Here is a 17,954-nt window from a genome sequence, read left to right as displayed (position 1 = left end):
AGGGCTGTACAGGCATACTCAATCTGACTGCAAGAGTCTGTAGAGTAAATTGTAGACACTGTATCCTGAGTACCAACCGCATTTGCAGTACCAGATGAAGCAGGTTCTAGGGAGTGCTGGCTTGGAGTGGAAAATACCTTAGGCGTAACATACAGACTGTCATCCATAACAGTGCCATGTGGCTGTGGAGCAGAAAGTGGAACAGGTTGCACCTGGGGTGCGTCAAGAGCTGCACCTGTGGTGGAAATCAGAGAAGAGCCTCCAGCACTGATGATACCATTCCTTTCAGTAGCACCCAGGTGATGTTGGGCACCACCCCCCCCAGTGGTTTTGGAGGACGTCTGCTGTGATTGGACAGCCAAATTTAAATCCAGTGTGGGAGCCATGATTGGTTGATCAGGGGCACCTGGTGAATCACCCTCATTAGGTTCCATGCAGTTCCCAGCCTCATCAACTGCACCTGCTTGTTTTCCCGCTTAAACTGAAGCACCTTCCCCAGAGGAGTCTTGCTTCACAGTTAAATCCACCTTTGCCTCAGACAAGGATAAACCAGGTTGGAGAACCAATCTTTCCTCCTCCACACCAAGCCTGGTTAATTCTTCCTCCTCCACATCTTCCCTTGACCTCCCTCCACTCTGGTGGGGAGTGAAAGGTGGCTCCAGTCGCGCAGCTTTGATTTTAAAGGCATAGGAGGAGGGGCAGCTTCTAAACTCATGCTCAGTTGAGTCACAAAGATTGCACGTTTTTTCAGCCACACAATCCTCAGCTTCATGTCCAGTGTTTCTACACTTAGTGCAGAAAGGTGCAGTACAGTCCTTAGCCAAGTGCCCCTCCAAATTACATTTCCTGCATCTCCTAGGCTGACCCACATAGAAGAAAACTTGTGTTATTTTTCTGAATTGGTCTGGGATCTCTCATTGAGTTTGTGTCTCATTTATTGACTGACAGTGCACAACAAATGCTAAACTCTGCCGTCTAATAAGCCTAAACTGCTCAACCATACTACCACATGTAGAGCTCTTGGGATTAGCAAAGTAAGCCCCTGCAAACCAATAAGAGTCGCCTGGACTATTTGCATACTGTTCCTCTACATTTGTACACTACATAAACAGCCAGCTTCCTACACATCGCTAGCACAAAAAGATAAGAGGAGAGAGGGCAACATTGTCTGGTGTCTCTCCCAACCAGAATGGCTGGGGAGCTTCAACCCCCAGAGCAGACTTTGACATTGGGGTTGGCGTACAACAATGGATCAACTTAATAGTGCGAGATCCAAATCTCAGCCAACGGAGTCAACTGCGTTCTCCAAATCTAAAATGAGGGTAGCAGCTCGAGGCCAGTGAGCCTATGTAGCTTCCATAGTTCTATAGAATCATCACATATTTGAGGAGTTATTGCGGCCAGGGACAAACAAGCATTGGTCACTGTGCGGATCAACTGAGGAAGTACTTACTGGACGCGACTGGCCAAAATCTTACTCAAAATTGTATAGTCTTCATTCACAATAGCAATAGGGAGGTAGGATGCTGGGTTCATGGGATCCCTTCTGGCTTTTAGAAAGAAGACCAATAAGGCTTCATGGAGAGTGGTGGGCAGGCGTCTAGTGTCAAGTGTAGCTTTGTGTAGTTTGACTAGCTTCAGAGTCAAAGAGCTTGGGAAAGTGTAATATTCTGCTGAAAGGCCATCAGTTCCAGGGATATCCCCAGCGGCCAGCCCAGAAATAACTTCTGTGACATTTTGGACAGTGATAAGCGCATAATCTTCCGCATGTTCCAATGAGTTTAATTTAGGAAGAGGGATGATGTCCAGGAAAGCCTTGATCTTATTTAAGAACACAGAAGCATCCGGGGGGTGAAGTGATAGAACTGGGGCCTATGAGACTCCTTTTCTGACCAACCAGGCCAGGTGGTGGCCAGATTTAGTACCCCCCGAATGTGCTCCGACAGCATAGGCTGATTAAACTTGGCAATGTCTTTGTTCCATCAGCCAGGCCATCTCTTTGCGTAACTGAGATGAGTAGGGTGCTAATGTTTGGTTACCAACAGTTTGTCTTTCAGTGTCTAAAAAGGCCTCTTCTTCCCTGTCTAGCGCCTGGGGGAGGGCTTTCCACTCCCAAATACATGACTTACTGATGACCATTTTGAAGGCTTCTGTTTCTGTAGCTGGGGTAGTGGCAGATCCCTCATTGTGCTAAAAACAAAGTAGAAATATGGTAGGCCCATGTGTCCTGAGGAGTCCTCCAAAGCTAAGGGTTGTGGGCGCCAGGTGGGAGATGGGGGTGTATGGCCTGGGAGACCTACCCCATGACAGACCCATCAGTATGGGGTTGTGGCCCCACAGTTTCCTACCCAGGTAGCCAGGGAAGGAAACAGGGGACATAGCACATTTACGCATACACTCTATCTAACTGGACATACAAATTGGGGACTGGGGAGTAAAAGGAGTAGAGTTTAACTCAGGGATTATGGTATCTCCAAGCATCTTGTAGGGACCGTTGATGAAGCCACAAGATCAGGCTGCAGGCATTAAGCATGGGGGAGAACTGGAATGAGGGTGTGTGAGAGGTCAGAGAGACATCCATAACACAATTGAAATTACACCCAATAATCCAATGAATACGCACCCATTTGGGCATGAGATGTGATGTAGGAAGTGGGGCTGGTCCATGTTAGGGGCATATATACTGTCTATGATAAGAGTGGAGCTGTCCAACCGAGTCTCAAGGAAAACAAACTAACCTTCAGGGTTGACCTAATGTGATAGGACACTGAGAGGAGTTCTCATCCTCACCCACATCAAGGTCTAAGTAGCATAATCCCAGTCATTGGTGGTATAACCCTGACCTAAACATGACCTCACCACCTCTTCTGGAGTCTATCTCCTTTAGGCTTATTGATGTGAAATTCCTTCAGTCCCAATATGAACCTGTTTGAGAACACAGTGGATTTTATAAAGTTTGGATGGTGTCTGCATTGCTCTAATATTCCAGACCTCTGGGAGATCCACAACCTCTATTTTGCTGCATTGGAAGTCTAAAAGATTTCCTTAAGTCATTTATTTCAGCACTTTTAACACCTGCTCAGAGCAGGTGTTAAAAGGAGGCATGTCATTGTTTTCAATAGGCCTCAAATGGGATTAGCTTCAACATTTTTGACACTAATCATGCAAAGCTCTGAACTACCATCAAAAATCTTGATGCTAGTTCCCCTAACTACTGCCATGGTGCACCATATCTTAGATACGGTGCGCACATGGTGGCATTTGGGGAGCGCTAAGGGGTGAAAGAAAGTGGTTCTGCACTGGGTGCAGAGCAACTTTTCCCAAAGCAGGGCCAGACTCTCAGTAAGGTCTCCAAGGTGCCTCTAGAGGTTAGTCATTTTGGGTCTAAGCCTCCAAGGTCTTTCCTCAAAGGAAGTTTGTACAGGGTATCTTAGAAAACGAAAACTCTGGAGACACAAGTCTGGTGTCCCCCTGGAGGCCAAGGGCCATGTAAAACAGGCAGCCAGGAGCTCAGTGGCAGATGCAGTGAGTTCAGGTGAGTTATGGGGGGCACCGACTATCCTTGCTAGGCTCTCCAGGGGGCCAGAGTAAGGCATGAACACAGGCCACAACTGTGAGCCGAGTGTCAGCCGAGCTGTTATCCAACAGTCACAAACCAGCAACAGTGAGGCAGGGCCATGGGACCATTGCTGTGAGGGAGAGGAGGGCGAGACCCCCGGCTGATATCAGGCGGCAGTATCAGGGAGCAGGACCCCAGGCCAACAGCAGGTTCCACCGCTCACCTATCCAGCTGTCGATGCTGTCCTGGTCTGATATCAGGCCCACAGTGGCCAGGAAAGTGTCCAGCCTGCATCTGGGCACACCCACATGGCCTGCAGGCCCTGCTCCTAAGGGAACACAAGCTGGGAGACAGCCCACGCAGAGCAGCCTCCTGCTGTCACACAACAGTTTCCCCCCTCCACTGAGTGATGATTATGTGACAAGCTCCCAATGCAGGAAGACAGAGGTAGATTTGAGAACAGCAGGCCAGAAGAGCTCAGCTCACACGTCTGCCATTGTGGCTATCCAAGCCATGCCCCCATTTTCATTTAGTGTCTTCCTAACATCAGTGTGATTGGTGCTTACGGATCAGTCCTTAAGTAATGAGGCTTGCAGAGGCTGCTTGCCTGTAGTTCTGTTTAGGAAACTTACCTCTAGTTTTAATGATGCTCACCAGCTGCATTGTCTTGGTCCCTTACACCAGACTCCAACACATCTCAGCAGCCACACATAGTGCATTCTTCAGATCTCTAGTATATAGTCAAAAGACTGACAACAGAACTCCGCAAACGCAACAGAAACCACACCCTTTGTTGACCCCACCAACCTAAAAAATGACCGACCTTCTTCCTGCTCCCCTACCCGGTAAAAGTACTAGAGAAAGCCATAAACCAACAGCTTGCCACATGCCTCAAAATAAAATACCTCCTTGACTCCACACAATCAGGATTTTGGGCCAACCACAGTAATTAAACCGCTCTGATTGCTGCCACGGACGACACCAGGATCCTTCTAGACCGATGAGAAACAGCGCCTCTCACCCTCCTAGACCTCTCCACTGCGTTCGACACAGTCTCCCACCACACTCTCCTCAACAGACTCCACAACATAGGCATTTAACAGAACAACCTCAAACGGATCTTCTCTTTCCTCACTGCAGAACCTAGAGCACTCGCCTCCTCCCTTTCACCTCTGTACCCAAGAGCACCACTTGCAGCGTACCCCAAGGATCTTCCCTCAGCCTCACCCTCTTTAACATCTACATGACCCCCTTGCGGACATCGTCAGATCCCAGGTACCCAACATAGTCTCCTATGCAGATGACACTCAACTCATCCTCCGTATTTCCAAGGACCCCCACAATGCAACTTCCGCAACGCCATGACCAACATAGCAACATAGATAAAACACAGCTGCCTCAAACTGAACACAGACAATATGGAAGACCTGGTCTTTGGGACAAATGCCTCAGTATGGAATCATAGCTGGTAGCCAACTGAACTCATACCTCATCAGACCATGCACGAAACCTCGCCATCAATCTCAACAGTCAACTGGCCATGAACCAACAAGTTAACTAAATCACCTAATCCTGCTTCCACATCCTCAGAATGCTCCACTGAATTTTCAAATGGATACCTTCTGACACCAGGAAAATCGGCACACACACACACTGATCACCAGCCACCTAGTATACTCAAAAGACTCCAAACACTATAGAACACCAGAGCCAATCTAATAGTAAACCTCCCCAAAAGCTCCAGCATCACCACACACCTCAAAAGCCTCCACTGGCTCCCGAATCAGAAAAGCTGCCAGTTTAAGATCCTCTAACTTGCATGCAAAGCCCTGCACAATCTAGGACCATCCTACATCAACCACTGTCTCAGATTCCATCTCCCCTCAAGACTCCTGTGCTCCTCCATTCTCAACCTCGCCCTCACCCCCACATCCACTCACCAGCAGCAGGGGCCCCTCCTTTGCTCTTTTCCTTACACTGCTGCCAAGTCCTGGAACGCACTGCCCCTTCATCTCCGAACATCTCCATCCCTGGCAGATTTCAGAAGCAAACTCAAGACACAGCTGTTTGATGGAGACACAGCACAAGGCAGCACCCAAATACCTTTAGGAGTGATAGTGTTGTGCTTTATGATTAACATGATTGATTGATTGATTGAACGCTCTTCTCCCACTGGTTATCCTTGGTACAGATGCCTCCCTCCCCCCAAATGAAGAGAATGGACAGGTCTGGTTTCACAAAGATTCTTTATTCACCATACATTGCTACATTTACCATGCCCTAAAAAGGCACACTCCAGCATTGGCATATTCCATTTATATCTAAAAATGTTGCAAAATCATGTGTTGATTAGAGGTAAACATTGTGAACTGGTCATCTTCACGCAATGGGAGCAAGGCCGAGCTGATTGTTTGCTCTGTCGAACACAACGTAATATTCCCGGATGAAGACGTCACCCAGGATCCAGAGACCAGGGGAGGACGCCTGTAGGTTGCTGGTGCAGGAGGCCTAAAGAAAGGTAAAAATAAAAGAAGGACTCAGCATGGCTCCAGGTGCATCTTTCACTGACCTTTTATTTAGCCATAATTAAAGGCTTTCAAGGTGGATTTCCCAGAAATCAAATGCCAAGTGGGCAAACCCCAGTGCTGCTCAGGCACATTTCCCTCATGTCTGTAATATAAGTGAAGATTAGCACTAGGTCAAGAAGGACTGTATTTAGAGTTTGGCAGACTGGTTACTCCATCTTAACTTGACAGATATCACATCTGCCTTATTACACGTGGATTATATTCTAATCCACTTCTAAAAGGGTGGGTAGAGAATCCACCACCGGGGTGGTAGCTACCACTGGTGAAGCGGGTGAGGTGGCACAGAGGCTCAGAGCTCTGAGGGGCCCATTGAACGCTGACAATGCTCTATTTTACTTCCCCAACGGCAGCCAAAAAGGCAGTTTTCCTTGCTTGTACAACGGCCCATGGCATCCTTCCTATGCTGCTGATGCTCACTTTGTGACGGTGTACCTTTCTGCCAAACTATATATCAGACGCTCAGATCCTGATTCCCAAGCCCTCTTGTAGAAAACCCTGAGCACTACTACTGCCCTATGAATGAATTATACTTGATCTGCAAGTGAGGCGTTGTGTCATACTACAGCTTATCCGAGACCTACACATGGAGCAGTTGGCAATGCCAGAACCTTGAGAGCCTCACAGGTGATTGGCAGTGCTTATCTACTAGAGTAAGGCTGACCGCTTGAGTACAGTGTACCTCCTCATAGGAGAAAACTCACAGCAGAAGAATTAGGCCCATCACCCTTACTGGTTGGCACTCTGGGTCCATGTGCATGGACTGTGGGTGACTCTGTACATACTACTAATGTGTAGAAGGTGTATCTCACCTGGGCGATGTAGGCCTTCTCAGAGAGTGGGTACTGCACCCCGTTGATGGTGAAGATGATCTCTGGTAGGGAACCCATCGTTTTACTGTTCACAGCGTACTAGGAGGACAACAAGGGAGGGTTATTAGAGCCGGCAAAAACCTTTGGCAACCAAGAGGCTATCCCAAAGCAGCTATTCAACATTGTGTATTATTTATCATAATATACATTACAAATCATTGTATCTACGAAACTGTATATATGGTCAACCAGTAGGAGGCTCATGCCCTGTGGGAATGTAGGTGTTGAGATCAAGAGAGCAGAATTTACATCAGGGTAACCTAGTTTCTGAAAATAAAATGGATACAAGGAGGCTGAAGAAGAGCAGTATGTAGCAAATCTGGAAGTTATGGTTGCTAGTGAGCCAATCAATTTAATAAGAGGTCCTTTTCCTTATCATACCGAAGGATCTGGTATGGTGTAGTCAATCATCCATCACCAAAGTAAGCAGATGGTGGGGACCCCATCTATGTGCTCTGCTAATGGTGACTTACCTCGCTGTCTCACCTCTGCCATGATCCGGCTCCTGTCCATGAAGGCAGATGCTGCTGTGATCCTTGGGAAGCTAGGTGAATAGTCACATTCTCCATCTGATGGGTGACATTAGGCAAAGAAGCAGAAACTGCACCTGTCTCACTGCCTAGTGTCACACATTCAAGTTCAACACAAGTCTGGAGAGCACTGCAGCCTGCTGGCTCACTACAACCCCTTTTCAGCCTCCCCTTATGGGAAGGGACTACTAGCTGAGGTTGGGGGTGTGAAACACATATGGGTCCCTCCTCATGTAAATGTTACAAACTGATACCTTGCAATGGCCCTTAGTACCCCTCCCATATCTTTGCACTGTTCCTAAGTGGCTGTTTGTACCTGGGTGTGTTTTTTTTATCTCTTGAGTCAACCTCCTGACCCTCACTTGCAATGGTGGAAGACACTGGTAAACTGTTTTGTTGGTTTTGCCCCTGGCATGTTGCCTGAACTCTCTGGTGCCCTCTTATGGCAATGCTTGACTGATGTTTGCTTGTTGTGACACCTGTCCTTTCAGCACTGCTCTTGTAGAAGTGCTGTGTCCATAAGTACCCCTCCCAGAGCTCCACTACTGAAGCCTCTGCCACTTCAAACTCTGCTTACCCGTAAACCACCTGACAAATGCTTTGATGTGGTCTACACTGGTCATGCTGTTTCAGGTACCTGACCATGTCAGGTATTGCCATCACTCCCCATCCGCTCCCCTGTAGCAACCTCTCTCATTACAACCATATATCTTAGCCTGCAGTGGTCCTCTGCACCACACATTATGACTATCAACCCAAGTTCTGTTTCCTTCATGAAAATCTGGCTGCATTAGAAAATAACCTTCTTGGAAAAGAATCACAGACATGGTGCCCTCCTGACCCCTGCAGACCTCAATCACTGTGATTGTTGCCAATCCGACTGAGTCACAATTTGTAACTTACCTAATGAATTTTAGTTAGGTAGGTCAGATTACAACTCAATCCAATTCAGTTTTTTACGAAAGAACCTAATGTTACATAGGTCAGTTCATAAAAAATGCTTACTGGTTGCAAAATACTCATCGTAAATGGTAACCAGTATTTTCTGACCACTAAATATTCATTTTTGGCACCGTCCACAACTTTGTTGCACACTTAAGTGGGGTAATTCCAACGTCATATGGTGCATATGGAAGATTTGCAATATTTGCAAGTCTACTATCAATGGTTGATGGTGAGTGTGATGTTAGAGCGGCACTGGTGAACTTCCAAAAACTCAGAACATTTTGGGTTTGACTTCGAAAGTAGGCACTTTGGAGGTGAGAAAATGGAACATCTCCTCCCACCAGTGGGCAGTGGCATTGCAGCAAAAGAAGTTTCTCCAGAGGGATAATATCCCACCTGCCAATAACCAGATTATTTATCAGAAATCACTGAGGTTTCTCAAATCCTTTGAATCCTTACTCAGCTTGAAGTGATTTGTCCTCTTAAAAACTTCCTACATCATCAGTCATCCTCTGCAGGCCCCAGGTTTGAGTTCAGCAAGGCAGACTCTGCCTTCATCACTTCGAGGTCAAGAAACAGAGTATCATTAATTTAAACAATAGTGAGATATATTACTTCCAGTGCTTGGAAAAAGCAGAAGTGTGATATAAAATATAGCATAAGAGAACAAATGTTACTGGGCTTCACAGCTACCTAGTTTCTCTTTTGGTCAGGCCTTTGTAGGTCTGGGCTCTATATGGCGCGCATGTACTGTCTGGAACTGAGACATGCAGTACCTACTTTGTGAGCTTACAGCACACCCATAGGCTTCCTATTTGCTGACACCATTGTTGCACCATTTTTCATTCTCCTCATTTGTCAAGGACATGCATAAGTCATGCCTCTTCTGCTATGTAGCAGGCATTTTAATCCATTGTTTCTGGACTACTTTTTTATTTTTCTTAAATGGGTGACTACGTGTGCATCTTGAAGCTCGTGCCGTGGACGCAGGACTCGCTAGCTTTCTCTTGACTTTAAATATTGAGGTTTATTTGAGTAGTGCAGTGACAGGTGAAATGAGCTTATCCTTGCAAATAGTCGTGTTATGGAAGTGTTAATACAGTGCAGCATTGCCAGGTATTGGAATTTGTGGTGCTCATTAGTCTTAATTACAAGCCTCTAACTGTTCATGCGAAGAGTGTGCCCTGTTTGGTATGTGGTGGTATTTGAGGGTCTGATTCATTACTCCCTCGCTCTTGCGCCCAGGGTCAGGGCGTGCCGCTAGCTCTAGGAGTTCCACTCCTGGTCCTCCCCTCCTAAGATGGTAGGCCCCATCGTCTCAAGTACCTTTTGCTTCCTTATTTGGTGCAGAAGGACGCAGCCCTGGTGGGGTTTGAGCATTCCTTTCTGGGAGAGAGGGCCCACACAGGTGGGGGTGCCCCTCCTGCACAGGCCTGTTTCTGCCCTACCTGTCTGTCATTAGCATTGACAATACCTATAGCTCTCTGATTGCTAAGACCTATTTGCTTCGCCAATGTTTGTCTTCTACTGTTTTTACAACTGGGAAACTTTTGGGGTGATGGGAATAAAATGGGAGGAAGAAGGCTGCGCTCCCGCAAGACACAACGTTGGGACTAATTTCAGATCATGTGACACTTACTCCTACACAGGCTTTTGTGGACAACTTCAATGCCAGGGGAGATGCCTATCCCTACACTACCTAAAGCAGTCACATAGAGGGGCAGGTTCACAAAGGTAATCTTAGACCTGTGGAGGATGTTTGACTCTTCCCCCAGAGCATTCTCTTTCTTTGACATCTGTATTCATGAACTTGTTCCATGTTACGTGAGGCCTTCTACAGGGCAGTGGTCAGTGCTATGCGGGTTATAGTAGAAGAATGTCACCTCTCACCAGTCAGAACTAACACCTCTTAGTTCACTTGTTAGCTACCCTAAAAAGACTGCATTCTGTGATTAAGGGTTCTTTTAGTTCATGTGTGTCAGTCCAGCACGGCTCTTTATATGTATGACAAATGTAATTGTGTGGTTTTGACTAACAAAACAATCAAGATTGTTTTTAATTTCTAATAGCCCATCTTGGTTTTATCAAAAGCACATTGAGCCTGATGTATCATGGCCAGATCGAAAACTAGGACATGCAAACTGCACACCTGTTGGTTGCCACATGTGACTGATGTGCTAAACTGGATATTCACAGGATGCTGCAGAACCCGCTGTCTCATGAATTATAGTGAGGCAGTAGGTAATTTTCAAGCAGCAGCATACCTCGAGCCCTGCATGTATGTTATGTCAATGTGAATCCTTCACACTGAAGGAGAGACATTGGGGGGCACACAGTGGGAACACCTTAGATATTACTGATGAATGGATTTCAACCTCAACCACAAATGCCATCAAGAACCATTATTAAAACACATTCTGACTAAAAATTGAAGGGGGTTGCCCCTCTCAGTTGTTATCTGCAGTGGTCACAGAACACTTTTACAAACCAGAAGATATTGTTTATCCACAAAATAGCTTTTGTACATCACACAGACTTGTTTGGAAGTAAAATGTCCTGTATTGCCTTCAAATTGCAGGCTTTGGGACAACAAAACACCTTTCTACATTGGCCCCTTGTTCCTAACTGACAACACATGCATGTAATAGTATCTCAGGCATTGTTTGAACTTGAGGTTTTCCCTTTTCAACCTTCATGGGGACAGCACTTTATTTCAGAGACCTGTAGTCTTCAAAGATAAAAGCACAACTACCGAACTGTGCCCTCCTCTGCCATGACACAAACAGCACACCTGCATCAGATGTTTGATGGGCTCCCTCCCCATCCTGCCAGTGATGGCCCATCCAGGTAGACCTAATCCCTCTACTGGATACAGCATACAGTCTCAGCTCTATGCAATTTGACATTCTTTTCTAATGACAGGCAATGAATATTCTTTATTTGACCCTTTCATGCAGGATCAGTTAGAAGCTACAGATTACATACGAGAAAGATCAACGAACATGTGGGATGAAATAGCTTCTTCCATATACTAAAAAGATATTGTAAGTCTCAGAGGAGTTGTGTGACCATATACAGGAATGTGGCTCAAAGCAGAGGTATTTTAAAAGATTATGACAATCCGAGCCAGCTTGCCATAAGCTTTTAAATATACAGCAGAGGGTATTTTGGGCTTCATGTATAAAGCTATTGAGCGATTGCAAAGCGTGCAATTTCCAAAATCTTAAGGTTTATAACCCCATCGTTCTGATACTGACACCTAAAATGGGGTGGTATCTGATTCGTAAAGGGGGAGGCGTCCCTTTCGGAGATCTTTCTCTAAATGGACCCCTTCCCCTTGGTCCTGAAAAACTTTCAGAGATGATGACCAACTCTCAGTGAAGCTTCTCAAAAAAAGAAAGTTTTTTTTTCAATGCAATCCTCTTTCCTTTAAGTTTTCTTTATTAAACACAATCGCAGACATGGTGGTCTGCTGAGCCTTGATGACACCATCCATGTGATTGGGGCCGCAAATCAAAAACATCCATTTTGATATTAGTTAAGCATGCTTCTCTGCAAACCTCCTGCGATCTAGCATTCTGTGACCTGATCTATTTGTGCACAGGCCAATTAGCGAATACTCTTTTTGAAAATGGAATAATAGCACATGAGGCCCTTTATTTCTTAAAATTCTCAGATCATCAAAACTCCACCAACCAATTTAAATCCTAAATTGCTTGCTCCTCATGGGGGAAAATATAGGGCCTGATCACGACTTCGGCGGAGGGGATTATTCCGTCCAAGTGTGACGGATATACCACCCATTGAATTACAAGTCCATTATATCCTATGGAACTTGTAATGTGGCGGGCGGGTCACGACTTCGGCGGAGGGGATTACTCCATCCCAAGTGTGACGGATATACCGCCCATTGAATTACAAATCCATTATATCCTATGGAATTTGTAATGTGGCGGGCGGGTCACGACTTCGGCGGAGGGGATTACTCCATCCCAAGTGTGACGGATATACCGCCCATTGAATTACAAATCCATTATATCCTATGGAACTTGTAATGTGGCGGGCGGGTCACGACTTCGGCGGAGGGGATTACTCCATCCCAAGTGTGACAGATATACCGCCCATTGAATTACAAGTCCATTATATCCTATGGAACTTGTAATGTGGCGGGCGGGTCACGACTTCGGCGGAGGGGATTACTCCATTCCAAGTGTGACGGATATACCGCCCATTGAATTACAAATCCATTATATCCTATGGAATTTGTAATGTGGCGGGCGGGTCACGACTTCGGCGGAGGGGATTATTCCGCCCAAGTGTGACGGATATACCGCCCATTGAATTACAAGCCCATTATATCCTATGGAACTTGTAATGTGGCGGGCGGGTCACGACTTCTGCGGAGGGGATTATTCCATCCCAAGTGTGACGGATATACCGCCCATTGAATTACAAGTCCATTATATCCTATGGAACTTGTAATGTGGCGGGCGGGTCACGACTTCGGCGGAGGGGATTACTCCATCCCAAGTGTGACGGATATACCGCCCACTGAATTACAAGTCCATTATATCCTATGGAACTTGTAATGTGGCGGGCGGGTCACGACTTCGGCGGAGGGGATTACTCCATCCCAAGTGTGACGGATATACCGCCCACTGAATTACAAGTCCATTATCTCCTATGGAACTTGTAATATGGCGGGCGGGTCACGACTTCGGCGGAGGGGATTACTCCATTCCAAGTGTGACGGATATACCGCCCATTGAATTACAAATCCATTATATCCTATGGAATTTGTAATGTGGCGGGCGGGTCACGACTTCGGCGGAGGGGATTATTCCGCCCAAGTGTGACGGATATACCGCCCATTGAATTACAAGCCCATTATATCCTATGGAACTTGTAATGTGGCGGGCGGGTCACGACTTCTGCGGAGGGGATTATTCCATCCCAAGTGTGACGGATATACCGCCCATTGAATTACAAGTCCATTATATCCTATGGAACTTGTAATGTGGCGGGCGGGTCACGACTTCGGCGGAGGGGATTACTCCATCCCAAGTGTGACGGATATACCGCCCACTGAATTACAAGTCCATTATATCCTATGGAACTTGTAATGTGGCGGGCGGGTCACGACTTCGGCGGAGGGGATTACTCCATCCCAAGTGTGACGGATATACCGCCCACTGAATTACAAGTCCATTATCTCCTATGGAACTTGTAATATGGCGGGCGGGTCACAACTTCGGCGGAGGGGATTACTCCATCCCAAGTGTGACGGATATACCGCCCACTGAATTACAAGTCCATTATATCCTATGGAACTTGTAATGTGGCGGGCGGGATATCCGTCACATTTGGGACGGAGTGATCCCCTCCGTAGAACTCCTAGTCAGGCCCATAATAATAATGTAACTGTGCAGAATGCACGATTTATGTGCAGAGAAGCAACTTGTTGCAATATTATGTAAAACATTGTCATGTTATCTCTTTAAAGACTGTAAATCAGGGTAAGTGGCAACCTGTAAGTAGAAACAAAGCAATAGAAATAAAAGCTCTGCTATAAATCTCTCTGAGTCTACCAAGGTCTACTCACTTTCATGGAGAATCATTCAGAAGAGTCAGAAAACTAGTTTAATTGTGTTAGCAGCAGTTGTTATTCAGCTTTGTGACCTACATTTCACACTGTCACACTAGGATGTCATAAACCAATATTAATACATTATTACAATTGAGAAGTTTCTTCATTTCATATTACTGGTGACTAGTGAAACCATATCTGCATGACAATCAGAAAGGTAGAGATAGGTTTATGTATGTGTACTGCAGATGTAGTTGTATGTCAGAATATCATTGGTACAAACATAGGCCCTCATTTTAACCCTGCCTGTCTTTTGACCGCCAGGGTTAGTGTGGCAGTATCACCGCCAACAGGCTGACAGTGTATACCACCACATTATGAGTGTGTCGGGTTGGTGCTGCCAACCCGCCACATTACCACTCATACCACCATGGCGGTATGAACCGCCGGGCCAGAGATGTTCATCTCCGACCTGGCGGCCCAGAGAGTACCGCCAGCGGTATTATGAGCCTGCCTACCACCATGGTTTCTGCGGCAGTAGCCATGCCACCAAAACCATGGTGGTAGGGCCTACCAGTGACAGGGAATTCCTTCCCTGTCACTGGTAGACAGCTCCCCCCCAGCAAGCACCTAACACCCCCCACCTACCCCCTTGCAAACTCACCCTCCCTCGATCAATTCACACCCACTCCCTTCAATCCATCTCACCCCCTCTGATCCATTCACATCCCCCCTGATCCATTCTCACACAACCCCATTCACGCACACACTCGTAGACACGCATATACTCATTCTCATCCATACACGCATTCACTCATACATACTCACATGTATTCAGGCATGCATACACACAGACATCCAAACATACATACTCACAGGCATACATACGGACATGCAGACACGCACTCACTTCACATTCAGACATGCATTGACACACACATACAACTACGCATATACCTTAACACTCACATTCATACACGCACACACATTCATACACACACGCAGACACCACACACTTACAAAGAACACCTTCCCACCCGCCTCCCCTGTCAGACGATCACCTTACCTGTTCCAGGGAGAAGGTCGTCCAGCAGGGAACGGGAAGGGGCGCTGCTACCGCCAGCAGCGTCCCACCAGCACTACACTGCCAGGCTGTATTAAAGGTCTTAATACGGCTGGCGGCGTCCAACTGATGGGGCAGTGCAGGTGGTAGCACCGCCAGGACACCACCTCCGCCAGCATGGCTACTGCCAGATTTCCATCCTAAGTGTGGCAGAAGTCGGGCAGTGTCCATAATCCTGCGAACGGATGGCCGCAGTGGTATGTTGGCACCCGTGGCATCCCGATGTCATAATGAGGACCGTTGTGTCCTAAATATTGGGTGTAGATTTTCCATTTTTAAGTGAAATGGGGTGGTGTATTTAGGACATGATATTTATGCCAGGTGACATCCTGACAATGTCATTCTAGTGCCACACCAATGCACTAATCTTGATGTGTTTGTGAATATCTTTTCACTGGGGATTATTCATGTACTAACTAATGTTATGGTGAAAAGCAGTGTCTTCCTGGATGACTATTGTCAATACTTGAGAAGATATTAGTCACATTCTTTGGGTGGGCCTCTTTGACCCTTGCAGTGGGAATTAGATGAGGTTATATATGGGAAATATTGTATCCTAACTATGGTTTACAAATGTATTACCCCATTGACAGTGCATTTTATTTTATTAACTAATACGTGGCAATCTTTTTGTAAACAATATTTGAGATAAAATATTCTATCAGTCGTTATTTTGGTACAATGTTCTGGTTAAATCTCTATGGGGGATTATACAGATGAAGTATGAGACAGAGTTAATGAGGCCTCTGTTGAGTCATAGAATATTATTCACAACCTACAGTCACCCACTCTCTGCTGTAATTTACAATATCACACAGAGAAGCTTAACATACATACCTCCCCATCAGCATTCAGGGTTGCTCCAATATCTTTCTGGATGTTTGCAATGTCCGTGTCGGGTCCAGCAATCAGAGACGTCCCTGTGTCCACTATGGCCTGGCAGCCCCCACTGCAGGCAACAACATTTCCATTTATGGTGATACTGAGGAAGAGAGAGAGAGGGGAGAGAGATAAAGAGAGAGAGTGGGGAGATGTCAGCCTCTACCTTCAGTGATACAAGCATCCTGTAGGACCTGTAATCAAGGCATCTCTTACTGTCACTGATTCAAGCATCCTGTGGGAACTGTGATGCAAGCATCTCTCAGCTTCAGTGATACAAGCATCATTCAGGACCAGTGATGCAAGCATCTCTCACCTTCAGTAATACAAACATCCTACAGGGCCTACGGGACAAGCATCTCTCAGCTTCAGCGATACAGCAATCCTGTAGAACCTCTGATGCAAGCATCTCTCAGCTTCAGCGATGCAAGCTAGGACCTGACATGCAATCATCTTTCAGTTTCAACAATACTAGAATCCGGCAGGACCTATGGTGCAAGTATCTCTCAACATCAGCGATACAAGTCGGAACCTGTGATGCAAGCATCTCTCAGCTTCAGTAATACAAACATCCTGCAGGGCCTGCGATATAAGCATCTCTCAGCTTCAGTGATACAAGCCAGGACCTGCGATGCAATTATCTTTCAGCTTCAGTAATACAAACATCCTGAAGGGCCTGCTATGTAAGCATCTCTCAGCTTCAGTGACACCCCCAAGACCTGTGAAACAAGTATTTCTCAACTTCAGTGACAGCCAAGACCTGCGATGCGAGCATCTCTCAGCTTCAGTGATACAAGCATCATGCAGGACCTGCGATACAAGCTTCGCTCAGCTTCAGTAATACAAGCGTTCTACAGGACCTGTGATGCAAGCATCTCTATGCTTCAGTGATACAGGCAAGGACCTGCAATGCAAGTATCTCAAAGCCTCAGTAATACAAGCATCCTATAGGACCTGTGATGCAAGTATCTCTTACCGTCAGAGATAAAAGCATCCTGAAGGACCTGTGATGCAATAATCTCTAAACTTCAGTAATACAAGCATCCTACAAGACCCATGATGCAAGCATCTCTAAACTACAGTAATTCTAGCATCCTGTGGAACCTGTGATGCAAGCATCTCTCAGCTTCAGTGATACAAGCATCCGCCAGAACCTGTGATTCAAACATCTCTCCGCTTCAACGACACAAGCATCCTGTAGAACCTGTGATGCAAGCAGCTCTCAGCTTCAGCGATGCAAGAATCCGGCAGGACCTGTGATGCAAGCATCTCTCAACATTTTTCAGCTTCAGTGACACCAGCTAGGCCCTGCGATCCAAGCATCTCTAAGCTTTAGTAATATAAGTATCCTGCAGGACCTGTGATGCAAGCATCTTTCAGCTTCAGCGATACAAGCCAGGACCTGCGATGCAAGCATCTCTCAGCTTCTGCAGTTACAGTCAGGACCTGTGATGCAAGTATCTCTCAGCTTCAGCGACACAGCCAGGATCTGCGATGCAAGCATCTGTCAGCTTCAGTTATACAAGTATCCTGAGGGGACTGTAACGCAAGCATCTCTCAGCTTCTGCAGTTACAGTCAGGACCTGCGATGCAAGTATCTCTCAGCTTCAGCGACACAGCCAGGATCTGCGATGCAAGCATCTGTCAGCTTCAGTAATACAAGTATCCTGAGGGGACTGTAATGCAAGCATCTCTCAGCTCTAGTGACACAGCCAACACCTGAGATGCAGGAATCTCTCAGGTTCAGTGTTACAAGCATCAGGAACATTTCACAAAGGTGATGAGACTTAGTGGTCTGTATGGAAACACAATATCTGTCCAGGTGTATCTACCAGTATGGGCTGGATGTAAGCACAGCACCTGACTAGGCTGCC

General features: G+C 46.4%; 1 protein-coding gene across 1 annotated transcript in view; it reads right to left on the bottom strand.

Annotated features, from left to right (window-relative positions):
* Positions 1-5,828: 5,828 nt before the first annotated feature.
* LOC138249031 (pepsin A-like) overlaps positions 5,829-17,954 on the bottom strand; it is a 37,807-nt gene continuing 25,681 nt past the window's right edge. The window contains exons 7-9 of the mRNA XM_069203090.1: positions 16,039-16,183; positions 6,957-7,055; positions 5,829-6,067 (exon numbers count right to left, since the gene is read on the bottom strand). Coding sequence (XP_069059191.1) covers positions 5,939-6,067; positions 6,957-7,055; positions 16,039-16,183 — 373 coding nt within the window. The 3' untranslated portion in view covers positions 5,829-5,938. The remainder of the gene's footprint in view (positions 6,068-6,956; positions 7,056-16,038; positions 16,184-17,954) is intronic.

This window comes from Pleurodeles waltl, chromosome 8 (genome assembly GCF_031143425.1).
Source record: "Pleurodeles waltl isolate 20211129_DDA chromosome 8, aPleWal1.hap1.20221129, whole genome shotgun sequence".
Taxonomy (NCBI): Eukaryota; Metazoa; Chordata; class Amphibia; order Caudata; family Salamandridae; genus Pleurodeles; species Pleurodeles waltl.
This window is presented reverse-complemented; position numbering and strand designations above follow the sequence as displayed.